We start from the raw sequence: 24,910 nt of genomic DNA on the forward strand, positions 1-24,910 counted from the left end.
GTTAGGAAGACATGAGTTCAAATCCAGCCAGAGACACTTACTAGTTGTGTGACTCTTGGAAAGTAACTTAACTGCTTGTCTCAGTTTTCTCATCTGTAAAATGAGCTAGAGAAGGAAATGGAAAAGTACTCTAACATCTTTGCCAAGAAAATTCCAAATGGAGTCACAAAGGGTCAGACATGACTGAAAACAACTGAGCGACATTACTTCAATGTTAACCTATTCTTAAATTCTCTTCCTTTGCTCTTGAAAATTGGAGAATAAAATTCACAAGAGACTAAAAGCAAAGAGAAATAAAGAACCAGATAAAGGAAAACCATGGGAATGGAGGAGAAGGAAAATTGAGCTAAAAATGTTGGAGAATTGGGAGGAAAGATTTTGGACAATACCCTTGTCTGGGCAGGAAATAGAAAAGTCAAAAGATATAGATAGATGGATAGATAGATAGATAGATAGATAGATAGATAGATAAATAGAGTGAACATTTATTATTATTATCATCATTATTGTGAATAGGTAACATTTGTGTAGCTTTAAAGGTTGCAAAATGCTTTACACATTTTACCTCATTTCAGTGCTTGTTTTGTGCTAAACTTCAGGGACATAAAAACAAGCAAAAAGAAACATATACCCTGCCCTTAAGGAGCTTACAGTCTATAGAAAGAAGACAACTCATAAATCAAGGTGGGAGAGAGCAACAAAGAACAGGATCAAAGTGGAGAGATGATCTGCATGTCAGGTTAAAAGTAGAGAATTTTAAATAATTAAGCAAGTAAAAATGGTGAGAGAGAAAATAAAAAGAGGGATAAAATAAATAAGGAAAAGACTTTAAATAAATTCAAGGAATTTTGGATAGAGAGTGTGTATTTAGGGGAAGAGTGTGTTATTATGATAAATCCCTGAACCATAACATACTTGTAAAATGAGATTGATAATCAGCTTGGGAATTTGGTTTTATTATCCACAGGGCACCCTGCCTCCTCAAAAAACAAAATTGGAAATTCCTATTTTGGAGTGAGAGGACATGGGATCAGATTTCCCTTTTAACCTTACCTCAGGGATAGTAGAAAAGTTCATTAAATTTTCTGATCCTCACTTTCCTAATCTGTAAAGTGGGAGAATTAAACTATGTGACATCCAAATTCCTTTCCAATTAAAAACCAATGATCCTGGGATAGGAAATTGGAGGGACAGTTCATAGAGCTGATCAAGCAGTACATGTATGTTGGACAGCCAATACTCTGGGCCCAGCAATAAACCAGATGGGGAGGGTAAAATGGATTGTGTTGGTGAAACTATACAGTGTTTTTAATGACCCCAAATTTTTCCTTAGAACAAAAACCTGTTTTTGAACAGGATTCTTCTGATAATGATATTTGACTATGAGGCATGGAAGAGTTCTGAAGAATAAAAACCGAGAATCACTCAAAAGACAATGGAGAAAAGCATGGTGAATATAATTTTCCAATAATTTATTTATTTAAGAATATTTTTCCACGGTTACATGATTCATGTTCTTTCTCTTCCCTCCACCCTTCCCCCTCCCATAGCCAACACACAATTCCCCTGAGTTTTACATGTATCACTGTTCAAAGCCTATTTTCATATTATTAATATTTGCAATAGAGTGATCATTTAAAGTCAACATCTCCAATCATATCCCCATCAAACCATATGATCAAACAGTTGTTTTTCTTCTGCATTTCTGCTCCATGGCGAATATAATTAAGTTGAAATATCTGACCAAACGAGAACTGTCCAAGGGAAATGATATAATAGATATCAGTAGAAAGATGTAAGAACAGAAGAGAAAAGGGGAACAGTTATTTGGCAAGAAAAAAAACGTTGACCATTGGATAATAATAACAACTAGTATTTACTATATTCCAAGCACTGTACTAAGCCTTTAAACTCACAATAACTCTGAGAAGGAGGTACAGTTCTCCCTGTTTTATAGTTGAGGAAAAGGAAGTAAACAAAGGTTGTTACTTGCCTGTGGCCATCTGACCAGCAAGCATCTGAGGCTAGACTTGAATACAGGTCTTCCTGACTCTTGACCCTGTGTACTCTCTATTGTACCACCTAGCTGCCTCACATACTCTACTAGTAATGTCACAGTATATGAAGGAAAGCCATCAGGATGTTGCGTGGACTCCCAAAGAGGATTTGCTGGAAAACAAGGACAAGATTCCCACAGAATGAGATAACAGGAGATTGTAGATCACTGTAAATACCCCCTCCTTTCCCTTACACTTTCCTCTATACCCTTCCCCTCAGAAATATATTATATATAGTATATATACATATATGTATCTTGTATTTTATATGTATGTCGCATATATCAGGTATAGTGCATGTCTCTACAAGAGGTAATTGATACTGCTTTTTAAAATTAAATAAGGGTTTTATTGATTTCCTTTTAAAAAACATGTCACTTTCTAGTGACTTCTCCCCTCCTATACTATAGAACTTCCCCTCCCAATGAAGAACTATTTTTATTCAAAGCATACCATCACACTGGACATCCGCAAATGTGGCTTCATTTCCCAACTCCTCTGTGTGTACAATTCTCTGCTGAGAAGAGGGAAGTCTGATTAGCAAATATTGGCTAGATACATTTCTGCCAGATAGCAAAAGGGAGTGATAAATTTGGAGGTTACCCTTTTTCTGTCTAATATATTCCCTCCTTGCCACCATTAGGCTCTAGATAGGGTATCTGGTCATCTTTCTGGAGTGTGGAGCAGCAGCAGACATAGGGAAGAAGATAGGTGGGGTGAAGATGAGGAGGTCTGGCCCCAGGAAGTGCCAGGGAGGCTAATAGAGCCAGAGAACATCTGTTGGTCACATCGCCTTTGGCTTTAACTTGTAGGAAGTGGAAGACTAGGGAGATAAAGAGAACAAGCACTTACTATGTGCCAGATAATGTGTTTAGAGCTTTGTAAGTTTATCCTATTTGATCCTTGCAACAACCCTGTGAGCCAGTTGCTATTTTGTCCCCATTTTTTATAAAGGCGTGTTAAGTGACTTGCCCAAGGTAACATAATTAGGACATGGTTGAGTTGTGAAAATTTTTTCATCTTTGATTTTCTTTTACCAATTGTCATTGTTCAGAGCTTAGGGCCATTCCTCCTATAACTTTTGGTTAACTGAAGGCCTATCTTCTGTTAATATTAATCTCACCTCCCCAAAACCTGACTCATGGTATGATGGTTTTAAGGGAAGACTATTTAACGTTCCTCAGAAGAGAAGCCAAAAAGAGAGTCAAGACTTTCCAGGTAGTTTGACTTGAGGGATTCTACTTATTTCACCTTAACAGGCATATAAGTATCCCCCCCTCCAATCCGTTTATGTGTGAACCCTCTAAATTTGTTTAATCAATAATCTGACTTAGTTTATCTATAGAATCTGTTTAATTAGGTTTGTTTCCTTAGGAAACTACGAAATTGTGACTTTAAGTTTATGACTTTGAATGAAGGGGATTATAAGTTGTCTTTAAAATAAGAACTTTTGTAGCCTAAAAGAATTTTTAAGATTGTGTACAAGATTGCAATATAAACAAGCTAATTCTCTGTTTCTGACATAATTTTCTCTATAAAAGCTTATCAAAAATTTTTTATCTGTTCAGATGTTGTTTTTCTTTCCCTCTGAACCTATGCTAAGGCATAATAAAATCTAGCCTTTTAACTATATAATTTCATTTCTTTTCTTTTTTAAGCCCTTATCTTCTGTCTTCTTATCAGTTCTAGGATAAAAAAGTGGATTGTACAGGTCAGGTAGGAAGTTGTCTGAACCCAGGTCCTCCTGACTCCAGACCTGCACTCTGTCCACTGTATTCCCTACCTGCTCCCTCCCTTTATAATTTCTGTGTTGTGGTAGATTTGTTTTGGCAGCAGTTACCTACTGTAGGAATTCCAAAAGGAGATATTTTTACCTTAATGGAGAGCATATTTGAACTCAGCTCTTGCTGATTCTAGATTCTATCTACCATACCACCTAGTTCCTAATGACATTTTGGATTCTATATTTTCTCCTCTTTCTGGAGAGAATCAATACTATTATGTATTGGTTCCAAGGCAGAAGAGCAGTTAGAGCTAAGCAAAGGGGGGTGAAGTGACTTGCCCAGGGTAACACAGCTAGGACATGTCTGAGGCCAAATTTGAATTCAAGACCTCCCATCTATGGACCTGACTCTCAATCCAAGAAGCTATCCAGCTGCCCTCAGATTCTTACTCGTGTGGGATGAGACTCAGTGTGTAATTCTCAGACTAGTATTTGGCTTATAACCCCAATTCTCAAGACCCCCTAGTGTTATTATTTCTTAGACTAAAACTGCCTCCCCAACCCCATAACAGTTCTAGTTTTCCTGACCCATTTTCAAAAACCTTGAGAAGAGTTTATCTGTACCCTGGGAAGAAAGCCCAAACATAAGCTGAAGGAGGGAAAGTGCAGAGAGACTTTCAAAAGTATCATTCTCGTCCCAGCCTGGAAATTCCACGACAGTCACGGGTTTTTCTGGATCATGGGGGTCTTTAGGGGCATATAATGCTGAAAATCACGAGCTCAAGACTGTAAATGTCACAGCCCCCCTTCTATGAGATTGGACAGAGGGGAGAAGGAGAATCTTACGTCAGGATTATTATAAAAGTCTGTGATTGTATCTAGAAGAAGAGAGGACATTTTTGTCCTGAGTAAGTCGCTTGTGTGGACAGAATCCCTTTTCCTTCTCTTCCCTTCCCCTCCTCCCTTCCTAATGTCCCTTGTTTTCTCTGAATAAAGCCGCTTTTCTCTGCCAGCTTCTTATCAAGTCTCCTGACTGCTCATTAGTGATTTCTGGGGGTGTGAGCCTCCCCAGAATCCCATTCCACACGTTACCCTTTGGACAATTAAGATCCTAACAGAGGAAACTTTTCCATTCAGAACCCCGAGGATGCACGCATTAGCAAGAGTGGGCGGATCTGAGAGCTTGAGAAAAAGCTCTAGACCTTTGGTCTGGAGGTTATAACTATGCCTACGAGGCTCAATGAACTTCTGCAATGTGGCCAAGCTTGTTTTCCCACATTGCCATAAATAACTGTTAGATATTTCCCCTTTCCCATATTTGTGCAAAACATAGAATGAAGTCAGATAACTTGCACCTTTTCTCTACTATCAGCAATGAGTGATCAGGAAGACAAGATTTCACTTGGCAAGGGGGGGGGGGAAGAAATTTGGCTCCAGTGAGTTGATGATGCCCTCTGCCATTTTAGAAGGTCGATGTTTGAAGCTTAACCTTATCTGCCTTTCCCTAAACAAATTAAATTACTTTGCTTCTATTACGATATGAAGTTTAAGCCACCGTTAAGGGAGGAGGAAGGCTGGCACTACAGAGAGGCAAACTGAACTAATGAAAATATCTTGAATCTGGGTCCTAAACAGAATTCTAAAAGGGGAGGAAGGGAATATGCATTTATGTAGTGCCTACTGAGGGCCAAGCACTGTACTGTGTGTGTGTGTGTGTGTGTGTTTTTAAACCAGCTATCTCATTTGACTCTCACAATAACTCTTCAACTAGAAGAGAATTGATTCTCTGCAGAAAGAGGAGAGAAAACAGGATTCAAAATGTCATTACTCTCTTATTATCCCCGTTTTACAGTTAGGGAAACTGAGACAGATTAAATGTCTTGCCCAGGGTCACACTAGCTGGTAAGAAATAACAAAATATAATGAATGGAGTAGGTGTTGCCTATAGACTGACAAATCTAGTTTTATTCCTTCCCAACAAGATTGCTATGCTAGGCATTGAGGTGGCTTAGGGTATAGAAGTTAGAGAAGACATGAGTTCAAATCCAGTTTCAGACACCTACTAACTTTGTGATTCTGGGCAAATCAGTTAACTTCTATTTGCCTTCATTTACTCATCTATTAAATGGGGATAATGATAGCACCTACCTCCCAGGGTTGTTATGAGGATTGTGGGTTTTTAAATTAATAATCAATAACTATTTATTATATTTTATAAAGTTTTATTAATAATAACTAAAACAAAACAACTTCCTGAATTCAGCCTGGTCTGGTTGCAGGTCCAAGAGAGGAAAAAGAAGGAGTTACAGCCACTTAAATACAAGCACACAAAATGCAGGAATGCAGGAAAAGGGAATTTTGGGAAATACTAAGGGACTTCTGGGAGATGAAGTCCAAAGGCTCAAAATCTCCATTTATACAGGATCAAAAGCATTGTAAAGCATTTGGAAGCCTTAAGCTATAATATAACTGCTAGTGATTCTCTCTCTGTGTCTCATCTCTCTGTCTCTCTCTCATATATATGAATATATGTATGTATTTAATGTCTAAAAATGACCTGACAAATTGCCAAGTCATACAAATATGAGAATCATTATTGTGATAATAATATTGCAATCTTATTATAATTCATGGGTTGGACTTCAGAGTATTTTGTGGAAGTAGCTGTTGAATTATGTGGGCTCTCTCTTCTTTAGAGTCTTACCACTGTGTTGAGGAAGGTTTTTTGCTTCCCCAGTCATATGATGAGGGATTGTGTGGATGAGAAGGATTCATTATACTCAGGGGACTGGGGGTTAGGACTCTGGCCCTGAGGTCATAGCTAAAGATGGCATCTTCAACCTTGACTGGTGGTTACATCATAGGAAGGAAGGCAAATATGTCTGGCCATATTGTCCCTCCTCCAAGTGGAAGACAGAGATAAATGCTTAATAATTCTAATAAATTCCAATAAATGTTTGACAGGTATATGCTTTGTGTTTTATAATAGGCACACAAAAAGCTAATACAAAATAGAATATAAGTATATAAGTGAGAAATATATACATAATATAAAGATAAATGCAGAACAAGACACATGAAATGTATTTATTAGACTAAATATGCAAAGTTTTATAAATGGATAAGAACAGTAGAAGGAGTTGTGAGATCAGGTGAGGAAGAGGCCACTGCTAGCTTTGCACATTAAGGAGGGCTTTATGAAAGAAGTAGCATATAAATTGTATAAGGGGAAGTAGGCGAGATGGCAGCAGATGAAGATGAAATAGGGCTGAACAAAAATGTACAGGGTGATTGTGTGGACTGAATGAATAAATGAAAACATGTTTATTAAACATTTACTGTAAGCCAAGCACTATGCTAGCCTGGAATAGAAATTAAAAAAAAAAAGAGACAAATCTATTCTCCAGGAATTCTTACTTTAATTTACTTAACTTACTTTAAAGGAGGCTATCTATGTGTAGTTTCAACTGCAAAAAGCCAAGAGGATCCTAAGTTGACAGTATCAGGGTAGATGGCAAAGCCCAGTAATTTGGGGATACCTGGGGGCGTCTGCCCTGCACAGTGGATATCTTGGAGACTACTGGACTACCACTATTTGGGATGGAACAAGGGGCATAAGGTTTGGGGATTTAGGGTTCCCTCTGTCAAACAGGAATATGGGGGTGCTGTCTGATTAGGAGGGGAAAGGAAAAGGAAAGTTGACAGAAAAGTTGGAGACATTGTGGCAAGAGAAGACAGCTGTTGCTGTAGTACTTTAGGTGCCTCCTATTAGCTCTGGGACAGCCTGAGGAAGGATAAGGACAAGGCACTTGTGCTCCTTCCTAAGAGTTTCTTTAGGTACTTGCCATGGTCTTGATGTCTCCTGGGATAAGGCAGGGGGAAGGGCAGCTCTGCTTGGCACAAGCACCAGAAATCTCTCTCTTTTTTCTTACCTATCACGAACTCAATCCAATACAAGGCTGTGAACATTTGTTGAGTATCTATTACATTTAGGATACTCTTCTGGGGACCCACAATATGGCTGACCCTGTCTTTGTATTCAGAGATAAGGTTAGGACAGTGATAGGAAAAGAGGGGCACATGACTCAAGATTGTACACAGCAAAATATATTGATATCAAGAGAAGACAAAGTCCTTTGGGAACCCAAAGGAAAAGATTGTTTTTAATCAGGGAAAAGGGAGAGGAGGTGGAGGATTTGTGAATATTTAAAAAAAAAAGGTAGCATTAGATATGGGCCTTAGGAGCTGGGTAGGATTTTGTGTGACTTTGGGGAGTGGTAAGGAGGGCATTTCAGACCAAAAAACAGCATAAGCAAAGTCATATTATTTTAATGTTGTTGTTTTAATTTTTATTTTTAGGAACTGTGGTGAGTTCTGGGGCATCTAGGTAGTTTAGTAGATAGAGTGCTGGACCAGGAGTCTGGAAGACCTGAGTTCAAATATGGCCTCAGACATTTGCTAGCTGTTTGACCCTAGTCAAGTCACTTAATCCTTATTTGCCTCAACTCCTCATCTATAAAATGCAATCATACTGAAGAGGGAAATGGCAAACCACTCCATTATGTTTGCCAAGAAAATTCCATTGATAAAAGTCTATGGAGTCACTTGGTATCCCCATGGTCACTTTGGACATGACTGAACAAAATGGTTCCTTTAGTATGGCAAGAGAATGAAGAATAAAATACCTCTCATAGAGAGTTACAAAGCCAGAAGGTAGGTGTAAAAATTACCTCAGGTCTTAAATGCCACATTAGAGAATATGTATGCTTAATTTGTAGATATGGGAAACAACTGAAAATTTCTTTGAAGAAAAAACTTTTTTTCATCTTAGAGATATATCATCCCTAAGTATGGATGGAAGATGTGAGAGGTGGCATTGAGAATGAGGGTTCCACCATCAAAAAAGTGGAGCCAAATTCTAAGGTCTGCAAATCAAGACAAAAAGAAACACTGATCAAAAGAGCTGTTATATTTGAAGTTTTGTGTTAAGAGTTAGAGATATAAAGAGAAAGGTAAAAAAAGCCTCTGACTAGGAGTTTACAATCTATCTTGGGAGGCAACATGTATATACTGTAGACAATATTTAATGTATTATACATAAAAACAGATACAAATAATATATGGGATAGGGTGCTTTTCAGGCATAGGGAGGGAGAGCCAATGAAAAGGCACTGAGGTGGGAAATATAATATTGTGCATGAGGAAGAGGAAGATGATTTAACTTCAACGTAGAACTCATGAAAGAGTTTATGTGTAATAAGCCTGGAAAGGTAAGTTGGGATCAGGTTTTGAAAGGCTTTAAATGCCAGAAGAATTTATATTTTACCCGAGTGGTAATAGGGAGTCATTTGGGTTTATTGATTAAGGGAGTAATAAGGTCTTGGCAGTTGTGTAGAAGATAAATTGCAAAGAGTGAAACTTGAGGGAGTGAAAACAATTAAGAGGTTACTACAAAAGTTGGCAGTCAGTCAACAAGAATGTATTTAGCACCTACTATGTGCCACATTCTCTGTTAAGCCATGGGGATACAAAGAAAGGTTTTTTAAAAAAAGTCATCACCTACTCTCTGTTGTTGTTCAGTTGCGTCTGAATCTCTGTGAGTCCATTTGGGGTTTTCTTGGCAAAGATATTGGAGCAGTTTGCCATTTCTTATTCCAGCTCATTTTACAGATGAGGAAACTGAGGCAGAGTTAAATAACTTGCCCACGGTTAGTTACACAGCTAGTGAATGTCTGAAGCCACATTTGAATTCAAGTCTTCTGGAATCCAGGTCTGATGTTACCACTGTGCCACTTAGCTGCCCCAAAATAGAAATGAAATATTGACATTTTTCTCTTCAGAATAGAAGATATTCTCAGAGGAGAAGTACTTGCAGGCATGAAAAGACTTCCCATCAAAGGGGGCAATTGAATGCAACCTGAAGGAAGTCAGGAAAACTAAAAGTGTAGGAGAAAAAAAAGAACATTCCAGACGTGAGAGACAGTGAAAAGGGATAGAGGGGGAAGATGCAATCTCTTGTGGGAGAAGCAGCAAATAAGTCATTGTAACTGGATAATGGACTGTTTGGAAGGGAAGAAAGTGGCAGAAAAGTAGATTCATGGTGAACTTTAGAAAGAAGTTTCAGTAGAATTATAAAGTTAGAAAACCAAATACTAGGGAATTATTTTAAAAAGTGATAGGAAAGGCAGCTAGTAAAAATAGCTTTTGCAAGAAGAGATGACTAGTGGAGAGAGTTGGATCATGTGAGGATTACTCAAAGGATAATTTTTATAGATTAGAGGTCAGGAACTTCTGGTTCCTGGGAGAGTTTGAAGATTATAGAAAGGAGAAGGATAAGAGTTGGGGAAGACATTCTTCTGAAGAAGACAGGAGGTAATGAGAGAAAGGAAGGAAGAAAAAAGCCATTTCTATCTAGTTCATTTATCCATTTGCAGCTTATCTTGAGATGCGGCATGAGATTCTGCTCTAAACCTTTTTTTCTACCAAACTACTGTCTAGTATTCCCAGCAATTTCTGTCAGATAATGACTCCTTCTCCAAGTAATTGGGATATTTGGTTTTATCAAAGTGTGCTTGCTTTCAGAATTATTACGAAGTATTAAGAAACCTCAGTTTTGTAATTATGGTAGACCTGAATCTATTGATATAGTAAAAAGAATGCTTGACAAATCATGTGTAAAGCAACTTCACGTGGTCTACTTGAAGATAATATGGTGTTCAGGAAAATCACCAACAGTCCTAAATGAGCTTTATGATCATTTGAGAAACAAATCTTCCTATTTTTGCATTCCCAGTGGATGAATCACCAGATGTAATGAAAGATTTCATCCTATATGTAAGACCTATTTTAATTTATGTTAGACAAGCCTTATTTTTACAAAATAAAAATCCTATGAATAGGCATGCCTCATCAAGAGGAATTTTAAAAAAATAAACATGACGTAACATGGGACAATTATATTAACCTTTATACAGACTGAATTCAGTTGATATGAGAATTAAACACAGGTCTCTGAGCACTTGTTCAAAATGGAGCACCTCATTTAATTTGGACTTGTCTGCTCCACAGATAATCAATCATTAGTAATGGAAAATAGGAATGAGGAACCACATTTTTTTTATTGTTAGAAGAGAATGCACCCTTTAAAAATAGACACATTAAAAGGAAGATTCTTTGCAAACATAATTTTAGGCATTTATATATTATGGCAATGGGTTCTTCATCCCAAACTACTTTGGAGTATATTTGAGCTAGAACAAAGAATCACTATTATCAGAGAGATGATAGTTCTGAAAAATTCATTTAATAAGAAAATTACCTCAGGAAATATGTATTTTATAATTTTGGGGGAGAAATTTGCATACTCTAAATAAATTAGTGTATTGTTTTAAAGTTCATATGTTGATCTGGAAAGATAAAGTAACTACATTTATGAAAAAGATTATGCTATGGATAATAAACGTGTAAACTAATATTTTATATGCTTCCCGATTTAAAAAAAAGATTCTGCAAATGAAACAGAAGTAAAGATCTTATTAATTTCATGACTGAACCATATAAGAAAGTCTCATATTTCAAAGACCTAGATATTTTTGAATATGAATAAGTGAGCAACTCATTTGCCACGGACAACTATGATATCTGGTCTTCTTCCATCTGAACAAGAACAGAGCATAGACTTGTATTGTGGTAATTCAAAAATTAGAGAAAAAAATAGAACCTAAAACTCTTATGCTTTGACTACAGATGAGTAAGAAATTCTTTGTTTGTCAAACAAAGTAGTACAAATTTTGATACTTTTCATAATATGTTTTTTTATATGATATGGCCTTTCTTGCTGTTAAAAAGGACAAGTTATCCATCTGAGTTACTGCTTGAAGGAAATGATGAATAGTAAAATGATCAGGGACACCATAAGGCTTCAAAAACTGCTGAAAGACTAGCATTTCCATCACATTAAGTATATAATTGCCATGTTATTCTTAAGTTATCAATGTGAACACTATCAATGATTTCTATTGGTCAATAAATATTTATGTATATTATTTTAATTTTCTTTAAGATTTATTAGTGTGCTTTCATAAAATACTAATAAGTTCTCAATTTTATGCAAAGAAAATATAAGGTAGGAATATTGATATAATAATGAAATGACAAATTATTTTGTGAAAAGTATTGGGAAACACAATATAGTGATTTTTGTTTGTTAATTTTAGGAAAGGGCATGATAGGGGTCAGTAGGGTGGTTCAGTGTATAGGGAGTCATGCCTAGAGAATGGGAGGTCTTAGGTTCAAAACTGACCTCAGACACTTCCTACTCCTGTAAGCGTGGGCAAGTCACTTAACCCCAATTATCTAATCCTTACCACTCTTCTGCCTTAGAACCAGCACATAGTACTGATTCTAAGACAGAAGGCAAGGACTTAAAAAAAAAAAAAGGAAAAGTCTTGATGCTGCATATTTTTTGGAAACCAAAGGAAAAAAGGAGGCCTTCCCTAAATAATTTATATTAAAAGTATACGCAGGGTCATCATGTTTGTCTGACTCTTGATTGCTTACTCTATTCCATTTATCTACTTCTCTTTGTTTTTAACTTCAACTACAGTGTATTGAGGATTATTCTTTTATGATAAGATTTGAAATCTGAAAGTGCCACTGCCACATAATTTCTACTTTGTTTCATTATTTCCTTTGAGATTCTAAACCCTTTTGTTCCTACAAATGAATTTTCTTGTTTTGTTTAGCTTTTTTTTTTGTCTTGGCATAGCACTAAATCCACCAACAAACATAAGTAGTATAATACTTTTTACTATGTTGGCAATGACCAAATCATAATAGCTCTCCAATTAATCTATTCTTTATTTCTTTAAAAAAGGTTTTAGTAATTGTATTCATAGAAGTCTTGTGAAGTCCAATTCTCAGGCATTTTATTTTGAAGAGGCTTTTAAAAATGAGACTTCTTTTTATTTATTTCTATGTTTGGCCACTTAGAAATACTAATACTTTAGTTAATTTATTTTCCATGTTGCTCTTCATCTTAGTTTCTTAGCTAATTCTGTACTTTTCTAAGTAAACTCTCATTCAGGCTGCAAATAAGACTTATTCTGTCTTTGTCAATATGGTAGCCTTGAATTTCTCTTGTCTGATTTTTAGCACAAGTTTTTCTAACTCAGAGAGGGAAATTTTTGTTTTACACTTGTATTTGTTAAGAAAGATTTACTTTCTTGTGGCAAGTAATGCCAACTTCTGCTTTTTTATTGCAGAATTATCATTTTGTCATTTTTCCTTCCTCCTCCTGTACCAATGAACCATCCTCTTGTAACAAATGTTTTGCTTTTGTTGTCTACTCTCCCCCTAAACTACACATTCCTTTCTTACCCTAGCTTCATTGACTTTTCAGTCAACGTTTTTCAATTTCATGTAATTGGAATTATTTTTAATTCCATGAGAGCCCTAATCTCATTTGATTTAGAATCGCTCCTGTAATCATACCTGTGAAATGTGCCAGATTTCAATCTTATTCTGAATCTTTTATAGGTGTGATCATCAGCATTTAGTTCCTAGGTCCATTTTCAGCTCTGTGGTATATGATGTTCATAGGACATTAATTTTTATCAAATTTCATTCCAATTGTTTCCCACTCTTCATGTCCAAGAGTACTTTCCCTCAAGTATTTAAAATGTTATCAGCTTTACTGAACACTGGGTTATTGAATCTTATTATTTTTCTTTATCCCTATCTATTATATTCTATTGATTATTCTTTTGCCTTTTAGATAGTACCAAATAATTTCAATGATTACTATTTTATATAATTTGAAGGCTGGAAGAATTTGATGTTTTCACCTTTGTTTCTACTCCCCCCCCCATTTTCCTTGACATTCTAGCACTTTTATTCCTCCATATGAATTTCATTGTTATATTCCTCTAGATCTATAAAGTACCCTCTTTTTCATTAGTAAATAATGATACTTTTGTTTCCTTTTTGCCATCATGCATGCCTTTAATTTATTTCCCTGTTCTTATTGCTGTTGCTAACATTTCTTGAATTATGTCAAAATTTTAGTGTTTCCCCATTGCAAATTATGCTATTTTCAGATATATGTGTGTATATATATATATATGATATATGAAAAAATGCCCCATCCTTTTCCTATGACTTGTTACATTTTGAGCACAAATGAATATGCCTTCTTTAAAAGGCTTTTTTATGTCTAATGATATAATTATAGCATTTGGTGAGCTTTTGCTTTTAATATGATTATGTGATTTGTTTTCCTATGGGTAGATTGCCCTTGTGTCCCTAGTATGAGTTCAACTTGACCCCAGCAATAATTTTTATATGATTTTTCTTTGTGCTAAGAATTATCTAAATTTACTTTTCATCAATATTCTTTAGTGATATTAGTCCATAATTCTTATACTTGCCCTGATCAGATATTGAATCATTTTTAATAGATGCTACCGTCCCAAGGGATAATTATTTCAATGATATAGGAAGAACGAGCACCCAAACATTTCCCTCTAACCCTACTGGAGACAAAACTTTCCTACTTCCATGCTTCCATACTTCCTACTCCCCACTGTCTTGGAAGAGGAAGGGGCAGGGATTAGGTTTAGTTCAGTTCTTACATAGCATTAGTCTCACTAAGCCAAGTCCAAAGTCTTTTTTGGGCTATTTTCTGACAATCTTGCTTCCACTCCTCACTCCCATCAGGGGTTTGCTATTGGATTGACTGAAATACTCAGTCTAGATTCCTAGACTCCCAGGTTCCCCATCTTTCTTGCTCTCAGTTTAGATTCCAGTTCCTGCACCAAGATCAGAAAAGGACAAAGGAAAAACCCACAATTTTAGACCCATTCCTGGAGACCATATGACTTAAGAGCATGAGGGAAAAGAGGAGGCCTCCAAGCTTTCCTCCATTTCCTGCATGGAGGGAATGTGAAGAAGGGAATCCTTTACTCTCAGATGCAAATTCAAGAAAAGCCTGAAATTCAGGGTGCTTGGTCAGGCAGTTTTAAAGCTAGGACACTTTCAGCTGTCAATCAGTGGGAAAATGTTCCTCCAAACTACTTAGCAGCATAACAGAGAATGCCTAAATATCTGCCAGTTAACTAGCTCCTCAGCATATTCATCATCATGGGTGATGCCATCTTCGATGGTCTAGGCATGTATCAAACTCCAAACGTGTGTGTGTGTGTGTGTGTTGTGTGTTGTGTGTTGTGTGTGTGTTTGAGACTAGGTCTCTCTATCTCACTCACACCAGAAATGTGCCAGCCACTCATTGACCCCATCTTGGTTCTGACTGCCACAGAAGGTTTTACCTGTTCTATTTTCCTGTTTTGGGCCAGTTGACTCACCTCAGGCAACCTAGTGATCCTCTGTTCTCAGGGGCTCCACATTGGTTCCAGACTTAGTGAGTATATCCAATTGACTTTAATACTACTATAACTAAGAACTCCTAAACTAAAGCAATTCACCAACCTCAGCCTCCCCATTAGCAAGAAATGTAAATATGTCATCTTGTCAGGCACAAGTGTTTTATTCCCCTTGAATTTCTTCCTGAAAAAAAAGGCTCATATTTAATCAAGGTTCTTCCAATGATGATGTCTGAAAAGCAGTCATAGAAAAAAAGGATTTCTGAAGAATTGAAGCATAAAGCACTTAAATGAAATGGAGAAGTGCATTGGGGGTGTGAGTAGGCTGTAGTTCATGACCAATCAAATTCTGGGTAAGAAACATGTTGTCACAGAGATGAAAAACCAGAAAAGAAAGTGGGTCAGTCATGTGGCAAGGGTCAAGAATAACTAATGGAAAATTCACAAAATCTGCTGATAAGTAAAAAAAATGGAAATCCCCAGAAATCCTCAAGGATGCTGGGCTGACTTCTCATGGAGGACTTTCCAGATGGGAAAGGTAATTTACATGGGATGGAAGGTCATGGATGAGTTGGTATCTGCAGCACTGAAGAGAATATCCATCTCAATGAGATCCCAAATTATATACATATATATTACATATATACATATATTTAAACAATGTTATTTTTTCTGCCCCCCCAACCCCAGAGATCTCTCCCTTACAATAAAGAAACATAGCCAAGCAAAACAAATCCATATAGAGTCCATGTCTAATGACATATATCTCTTTTCCATATATCTTTGTTCCAACACTTCTCTGCTGGAGGAAGAGTGTTTCACCAACATTGCTGATAGTTAACTCTCTTATTCCCTCTATACTGGATCCTGATGAGGAATTGATTTGGGCAACTGATGTCGGTTCTTTGTTATGGTGGCATATTGCACAGTCTCAACAGGAGTATGAGTCTGAACATTGATCAGTTCTCTGTGGCTTCTTTTGGACACTGTGGCATAATGGATATCTTTAGCATCCTCATTGCTGTCCATCTTCATGTTAGAGCCCTAGAAGTCAGAGGAAGCAAGACAACATCAATTGGATGATAGAGCTACCCTGAGAAGGAAGAGATGCTTATATGGTAGGAGGAAAGTGAAAAATACCTAGTAAGCACTGGTGGGAAATGACACAGGTTTATATATGGAAGAAAACTTAAAGATCATCTTGCCTATTCCTTCATTTTACATGTGAGGAAACTAAGGTCCAGACAAGATAAATGGCTTGTTAAGATCATGCACAAAACTAGTGGCAAGGTAGGAACTAGACCTTGGATATCCTGACCCCCAGTGATCACTGTAAGCTTTTGAGGGAAGAGACTGTTCTTTTCCCACTTTTCCAATCCATGCCTCTGAAAGTAAGGACTGGCACCTAGTAGGTAGGGAGTGGAATTTGATAAAGCTTAGTTATTAAAATTTACCAACATATTGCTCAGAATGATACTAGGGAATCCAAAATGAGTTCCTATAGTTGCCATGGTGAATAATTTTTGTTTGGAGAATGGATTATTTTGTAGCAGACCAGATCTTTTTGTCCTCTGAATGAGGAAAAGAAAAAAAGACAATCTCTGCCAACTCATTTTTATGAGCTAGCAAAGAGGACTGGCTCCTCTGACAAGTGTGTCTTCTCCATAGTCCCAACCTGGAGGTCACTTTGAAGATAGCCTCAATTCCTGAATCACAATTAGGAGCCAGCTTAATTTTCTTCAATTAGACACTAATGGATATACCCATCCATACTATGCCTTGAGAGGAGCTTATCACGTTTCCCAAAGGCTTTCTCATGAACTCATCAAGCTGACTGGGATGACAAAAAATAAATTTTTCCAATTCCATAGGAATTCCATATGCACAGATACCTCCCATTTTCCAGATATGCAGCCACCAAAGTAAATGTTTTCATTTAGACTGAAAATGCATATGGTCTCCAAATACCTCACAGTCTATCCTGCTAATCAAAGCTGGTCCAACATTAACTATACTCTGCTGCATTGTTTTGAACTGATGTCTCCCATTGTTATTCTTCACTTCTAGACCTAGCACCCATTAGAGATGGATTGGGTACAGGGAAAGTTTGAATAATCATACCCTACCCTAATATTCCTATGCTCCCTTCTCTCTGCCCCACTCTGACTGGACTCTGCACCTTCTTAGTGTCTTCACTTACAAAAGAAAACATAAAATATTTTCATAACTAAAGACAAACATAAACAAATATGAAAAGGATCAAGTAGAGTCATATAAAGTTATATATTTACATGCTAAGTAATTAGAGATGTGAAGATTTTAAAATGTGGTCAGGAAGTAATTAATGAACTAGTATTTATGGAAGATTTTATTTTGTGCAAAAAGTAGATTGAACAGGGTCTTAAAGAAGTCATGATTTGGCACAGAAGGCAGTGAGAATTTGTTCATATATCATGGTCTGTACAAGGCTTTAGAGGGCAGGGAGGCAAGTTGAGAATCATAAGAAGATGTATTAACCTACAAGACAAAGCATCAGATGGAATGGAGAGAGATGAGGGTGATGATATAAAAGGGTGACACTCGGCTGAATCTAAGACAGGGAGGAGATTTGATACTTGAGGAAACTGGCAGTAAACATAGCCTTTAAAGCAAAAGAGTGAATGGATCCAATTTTCACCCGAGAAAGGTGATTGAAGGGCATGCCAAAGATAGAATATTATAAAATATAGGTTAGAAGAGAGGTTCTTACAAGAACTCAAGTACAATGAACTTTAAAAGGTCTGGGCTATGACTGTGGCAATGAAGAAGAGATGGGTTTGGGCAATATTTTGAAAAATCAATAGGAGTTGGATATAGACTAGATCCTATATATTTTAAGTTCTCTGAGGAGTGATACTATTTTGTTTTTTGACTTTGTACTCTAGTAGGTTGTCTTTTTTTTCTTGGATCTCTAATTTTATTGACAAAAATTCCAGGTTAGAAAATTCTCTCTGCCGATATATTAGCAACTATGAATGATGAAGAGAAGGAGAAGAAGGAAGAGGAAGAGGAGTAGAAGAAGGAGACAGGGAAGAAGAGGAAGAAACATAAGGAGAAGGAAAAGGAGGAGAACTGGTATTTATAGAGTGCTTTAAAGTTTATAAAACACTTTACAAATATTTCCTTTGGTCCTCACTATAACCTGGGAGATAGGTGGTATTATCTCCATTTTACAGTAGAGGCAAGAGATTGCCTAGAGTCACACAGTCAGAATGTGTCAGAGGTGGGACTCATACTCAGAGCTTCCTGACTTAGAGATCAGGTCTCTCTCCATTATTCCACAATATTTTCATTCAGTTTATTTTAAATATGCTGCACTCAATAAATATTTGTTGCATTGATTTTAGTGGAAAACTGTAAGAAGTAGAAAAATTAAAAATCATATTCAAGACTGCTAGGTTATAGAAATTAGAAAGTAAAGAGAGTTTGTGAACTGTCATTTAGAGAGATCCTTTGTCTAAAACGTGTTGATTGGACATCTAAATAAATAGGCCCTATGGGCATTTATCTTGGCATAGGAAATAGAAACTTCAGAACAGAGGATACAAAATAGGGATTCATCTACATATAGGAAATATTTGAAACCATATGGGTGAATGAGCTACCCTAAGGAGCCATCATAGAACCAAAATTCAGAGATAAAGTATTAACCACCATTATAGTATTTAGCTTAGAAGAGTGAGATAAAATACTTCTAGAAGAAATAATCATAAATGGGAAAGTATAGAAGCTGATTTTAGATTTCTCATAATACATGAGAGCTAAATTCCTCTCCTTGATTTTTCTTTAAGTCCTTACCTTCTCTCTTTATTATCAATATTATGTACTGATTCCAAGGCAGAAGAGTGATAAGGGGCAGACAATGAGGGTTAAATGACTTGCTAGGATCACACACCTAGGAAGTATCTGAGGCAAGATTTTAAGCCAAGACCTCCTATCTTTAGACCTGGCTCTCTATCCACACTGAGCCCCCTTGCTGCCCCCATTCTCCTTGACTGTTAAAGGCCTTCCATATTATCTAAATTTGAGCCAGAGTCAAGATAGCTGCTTAGAAGCAGCAAAAGTCTAGTCCTCTGTGAAAACCCTTCCACACCAATCAAAAACAAAGCACCTCGATGGGAACCCAAACCAATTACAGCAACAGGACAGAGCCAGGGGACCCTCCTGCTTGATTCAACTTAAAAGGTATGCAGAGAAGGTTGAAATCTTGGATTTAAGGAAAAGAAAGAAGGAAGGTCCCAGGATCCCTCCCCCACCTACTGTGCTGAGACTTGGCAGTTGCTGGAATCTTGGGGCAAGGACTCTAGCCTGGAAGGAGTGCCTTGCTACCACAGCCACTTGAGGCTCAGGGATCTGACCACAACTGGCAGGGAGGTGGCTGGCAGAAAGGAAGAAAGGACTGAGGGTTACTACCTTCAGCCTCCACACCTTCACCTTCAGCTTCTGCTGGCAGCTGGGGAAGATCTGGCTTCAGGTCTCATTAATACAACAGGTCAGCTCCATCAGCCTAATCCAGTTAATCAGCAGAGCAGAGAAGAAGTTCCTTTAGGACAGAATAACCCAAACCAGCAGATAAATAGAGAAGCAATAATACAGCCAATGACAGAGGAAAGAAGGAAAAAATATGTAAATGTGTAAACAACAGAAAAAGAAAAAAGAAATTACAATTGAGAGCTTCTATTCAGGTAATAAACAAAGAACAAATGGAACAGAGAAGGACCAAAGAACATCAAGCAAAAACTCAGGAGCTCCAGCAAATTGGATACAGGCTTTGGAAGAACTCAAAACACAACTCAAAAAAAATTAAGAGAGTCTGAAGTAAACTGGGAAAAGAATTTAAAAAGCAAAATAGGCCATCTGGAAATAGAAGCACATGAACTAAAACAAGAAAATAAATAGTGTCTAAAAAGCCAGAATTGATCAACTTGAAGACAAGACAAAGAAAGTGAAAGACAACCTACAAAAAAAAAATAGACCAAAAGGAAAAGGATGACCAAAAAGCCAAGGATGAAATTCAGTCTTTAAAAATTAGAATCTAACAACTATAAGGAAATGACTTCATAAGGCAGCAAGTCTTTAAAACAAGTCAAAAAATAAAATAATTGAAGAAAATATGAAACATCTCATTGATAAAACAACAGACCTGGAAAATAGATCCAGAAGAGACAATTTAAGAATTATTGGACTACCGGAAAATCATGACAAAAGAAAAAGCTTGAACATTATTCTACAGAAAAAACTTCCCTGACATTCTTGAACAAGAAGTTAAAGTGGAGATTGATCACCTCCTGCATTAAATCCCCAATTAACAATGCCCAGCCAAATTCAAAAACTACCAGACTAAGGAAAAGATACTATAAGCTGCTAAAAAGAAACCATTCAGATATCATGGAGCCACAGTTAGGATGATACAGAACTTGGCTGCATCCACACCAAAGGACCAGAAGGCATGGGATATGATATTCCATAAAGCAAGGGAACTGGGTCTACAACCAAGAATCAACTACCCAGCAAAATTGACTATATTCTTTGCAGGGGAAAGTATGGTCATTTAATAAAATAGAAGCATTCCTAAAGAAAAGACCTGATTTAAACAGAAATGTTGATGCCCAAACAAAGAACTCAAGAGGAATCACCAAAAGGTTATTAAGAAACGGCGAAAATTTGTTTAAAGGACCCAATAAGTTAAAATTATATTACTATAAGAAAAGATGATACTGGTAACTCTTAAAAATTATCATCAGGGTAGCTAGAAGAAGTATACTTAGAGGGTACAGTGACAAACTATATAGGTTGATATGTCAAAAATATATTAAAAACTAGGGGTAAAAAGAGGGAAATACTAAGAGAAATGGGAAAAGAAATAAAATGGGGTAACTATATGTTTCATAAAGAAGCGTATGGGGGAGTGGGGGAGAAGACCAATATAATGGAAGGGTGAAAGAGGATGGCAACAGGCAATACTTAATCTTACGGGCATTGAAATTGACTCAGAGAGGGAGGAACAATCAGATCCACTGGGGTCTAGAGAACTGTATTGTGCCCTATAAAGAAGTAGAAGGCTAATAAATGCACTGGTGGGGAGGGGAGCAATACAAGGGAAGGACAGATTGGGGGATCATTTATAAAGCACTATAGTAAGGAAAATAAATAAGAGGGGAGGAGGTGGGAAGGGGGAAACATTAGGGAGGAGAAAGGGGGGAGATTGACTAAAAGTTGGAGGGGAGGGTAAGTGGGATAAGAGAAAAGACAGAATCAAAGGAGGAAGTCAAAATGGAGGGGAATACACAGACAGTAATCATAACTGTGAAGGGAAATGGGATATACTCATCAATAAAAAAAGAAGCAGATAGTAGAATGAATTAAAAACCAGAATCCTATTATATGTTATCTACAAGAAACACATTTGAGGCAGATAGACATACACAGGATAAGGGCAAGAGGGTGGAGCAGAATTTACTGGGCTACAACTGAGACAAAGAAGGCAGGAGTAGCAATTATGATCTCAGACAAAGCTAAAGCAAAAATAGATCTCATTAAAAGAAATAAGGAAGGTAATTACATCTTGATGAAAGTATAAATAATTAAGAAATATCAAATCTCAACATTTATGCACCAAATGGTACAGCATTCCAATTTCTAAAGGAGAAACTAAAGGAGCTTACGGAGGAAATAGACAGTGAAATCATACTGTGGGGGACCTTAACCATAAACTCATCCTATCCTGTTATTGTATATATTATATATGTATGACCTCAGCTCACAGTCAGGCTAGTTTGCTCACTGTCCTTAGAACAGGCAAGGTGCATATTGTTCATGTGGCCTGGAATGTCCTGACTCCTCCTTGGAACCCTATCATTCCCAAGACTGGAAAGAGCTACCATTGATTATTTCCTTCTCTGAATTCCCATAGGACTCGGCAATCTATACCACATTTAATCACTTTTATTCACTCTCATTTTATGAGTCAGGTCTAGAGATGGGAGGTCCTGGGTTCAAATATGACCTCAGTTACTTCCTAGCTGTGTGACCCTGGGCAAGACACTTAACCCCCTTTGCCTAGCCCGTACCACTCTTCTGCCTTGGAACCAATACATAATATTGGTTCTAATATGGAAGATACAAGTTTAAAAAAATAAAAACAGTAGCAGCTACACACAGGAGGGAGCCACTGAATAAGATTACAGCTATTCCTTGAACATAAAAGGACCTTCTGAAGGTTACATTTCTTGCCCTCTATCTGTCTAGCTGTCTAGATAAATTCTCTGGATCTGCCATCAAAATACCTAGATTCATAAACAAAGAGATAGGTTAAATCAACAAAAATTTATTTTTCTCCCATTGATCTCTATTCCACTTTGTCCAAATGAAGTATAAGGAGGGAAGAAAAGCACTAGAAATTATAGTAGTCCAGAATTCCTATGCTTTGGGCTGAAAAAAAGATACATTTTACAAATGTTTCTGATATGAATTTTCCTGATCATTGACTTTCCAGTGCCATTTCTCTATTTAATTTTTAAATTGGCTCAAATTAAGGCTGGATTTGGTTCTTGAGTATGTGTCTAGAAAGAATAGTGCATACTGTTCTCCTTCCACACATGCTGCTCTTTTAGCAAAATTGTTCCTTTTTTTTTTTTAATGGTTGATCATAGCATTTGGAAATGGTAACAAGTGATAGTATCCTTTAAATGAGTCAGTTTTCTGCCAGGCTGTGAGCACCATGACTCATAATTACAAGTTCAAAGGCTTTGGGTAGCAAAAGGAAGGCTGAGCAGAGATGACTTTAGTTTTTGCACTCTCATATCTAGAGAACAAATTACTGCCCAAGGCAGTGCATAGCTAATTAGTGCCCCCCCCAAATAAAAAGACAATCCCCAAAGTTATGGCTGGAAATTGTGCTTCTATTAAACTAAGGAAACATCTAATAGTTAACTAGGATTTGATAGATAAAAAAATCAGAATTTAGGTAATCTGAAGTTTTAGGCCAAATCAAATATCACTGGAAGAAATTAAGTCCTCCACCCCCCTTTTTTAAACTTCCACCTTAGAATCAATTCTATGTGTTGGTTGTAAGGCAGAAGAGTGGTACAGCTAGACAATGGGGGTTGTGACTTGCCCAGCTAGGACGTGTCTGAGGCCACATTTGAACCCAGGACCTTTCATCTCTAGGCCTATATCTCAATCCACTGAGACATCTAGCTGCCCCTGATTGAATGTATTTTTTAAAAATTCTGTTAAAGAATGCATTTCAGGCTTAATATTATTTCTCATAAATACCTATGGTTAATTTCGATTTTTATGTTGCCTGGTGTCCCTTTGTTTGCAGCATGATTACCCAATGCGAGCCATGCAAAAAGGAGCATGACCTTTTCAAGCACTAGACTGGAAGCTCAAACCCTAACCCATTGTCAGAAAGTTCTGTTCTCTAATCAAAGAGTATAAAAGGGAGTAATTTTATAACTTTAATTCTGAATGCAGATTATTATAAACAGAGCCCAAATTTTAAAAATCTGCCTCATAGGCAAGAGCTTAAGAGTAACCACTTGTTACAAGTAGAGAAGAAGAGATGAGTATTACAGATTCACAGTTGGAAATAACCCAGGAGATAATCTGATCTAAATCCTTACTCAACAAAAGAGGAAAATGAGATACAAAAAAGGTTAAATAAGTAGCAGAGTAAGATTTTGAGACCAGGCCTTCTGACTCATAGTCAGGCATAGACCACAATCCAAGTGAGCAGACACACCCTGAAGAGCATCCAATTGGATTTTCCCTTTTCCCTCAGGAAAACTTTCTTCAGGAGGAGGGCCAATGGGGGAAATGTGCTTCTAAGGCTGTGTTGGCGAACCTGTGGCACACATGCTAGAGTGTGCTGAAGGGGGCTGTTCCCTTCCCCCTCTCCACACTCACCTGAGGACATTTCTCACATAACCTGCTCCTCTGCACAGCAGTCCAATGGTAGTACTTCTTCCCTCCCCTGTCTGAAATAAGGGGGTGACTCACATGTTGCATGAGGGTGCAGTTTGGGCATTTGGTCTCTAAAAGGTCACCATCACTGCTCTGAGGTATGTCAGGACACCTGGGCCACACTCTCTATGTGCCAGAGCTCTTATTTCAAATATAGGTCCTCTACACTGGTGGTATTCAGTCATTTCTGTCAAGTCTTCATAACCCCATTGGGGGTTTTCTTGCAAAGATACTGGAGTAGTTTGTCATTTCCTTCTCCAGCTCATTTTATAGATTAGAAAACTGAACAAATGGAGTTAAGTGACTTGCCCAAGATCACTCAGTGAGTATGTGTCTGAGGTCATATTTGAATTCACATCTTCTTGACTGGGTGTTCTATCCATTATACCAACTAGCTGCCTCTGCTATATATACTACTTTGGTTTTATGGTGTGTTCCACAAATGCATCAATTTTCCATTAAAGGATCTTAGGGGCATTTCTCGATTTTCTATGAAGAAAAAAAATGGTCACAGTAAAAATGTCTCTTTCATCTCCAGCAGCTATATAAATATATACATATATTGAACTTATCAAACTTTACAAATGACACAAACATGGGAGTGATGGCTAAAATATTTCATGTCAGAATTTGTAAAAATCTTTAAAACCTACAACATAGGGCCAAATTGAACAAGAAAACACTTAGTAAGTTCCTCAAAGAGCTCACAATATTAGTTTGTCATTTATTTCTCTCCTGCATTTAAG

The 24,910-nt window shown here is 37.1% G+C and overlaps 1 protein-coding gene across 2 annotated transcripts in view; it reads right to left on the minus strand.

Annotated features, from left to right (window-relative positions):
* Positions 1-15,303: 15,303 nt before the first annotated feature.
* LOC103096749 (trem-like transcript 4 protein) overlaps positions 15,304-24,910 on the minus strand; it is a 59,648-nt gene continuing 50,041 nt past the window's right edge. For both annotated transcript variants that reach the window (XM_056818201.1, XM_007483854.3), the window contains exon 7: positions 15,304-16,202. In XM_056818201.1, coding sequence (XP_056674179.1) covers positions 16,014-16,202 — 189 coding nt within the window. In that variant the 3' untranslated portion in view covers positions 15,304-16,013. The remainder of the gene's footprint in view (positions 16,203-24,910) is intronic.

Source organism: Monodelphis domestica, chromosome 2 (assembly GCF_027887165.1).
Source record: "Monodelphis domestica isolate mMonDom1 chromosome 2, mMonDom1.pri, whole genome shotgun sequence".
In the NCBI taxonomy this organism is placed as follows: domain Eukaryota; kingdom Metazoa; phylum Chordata; class Mammalia; order Didelphimorphia; family Didelphidae; genus Monodelphis; species Monodelphis domestica.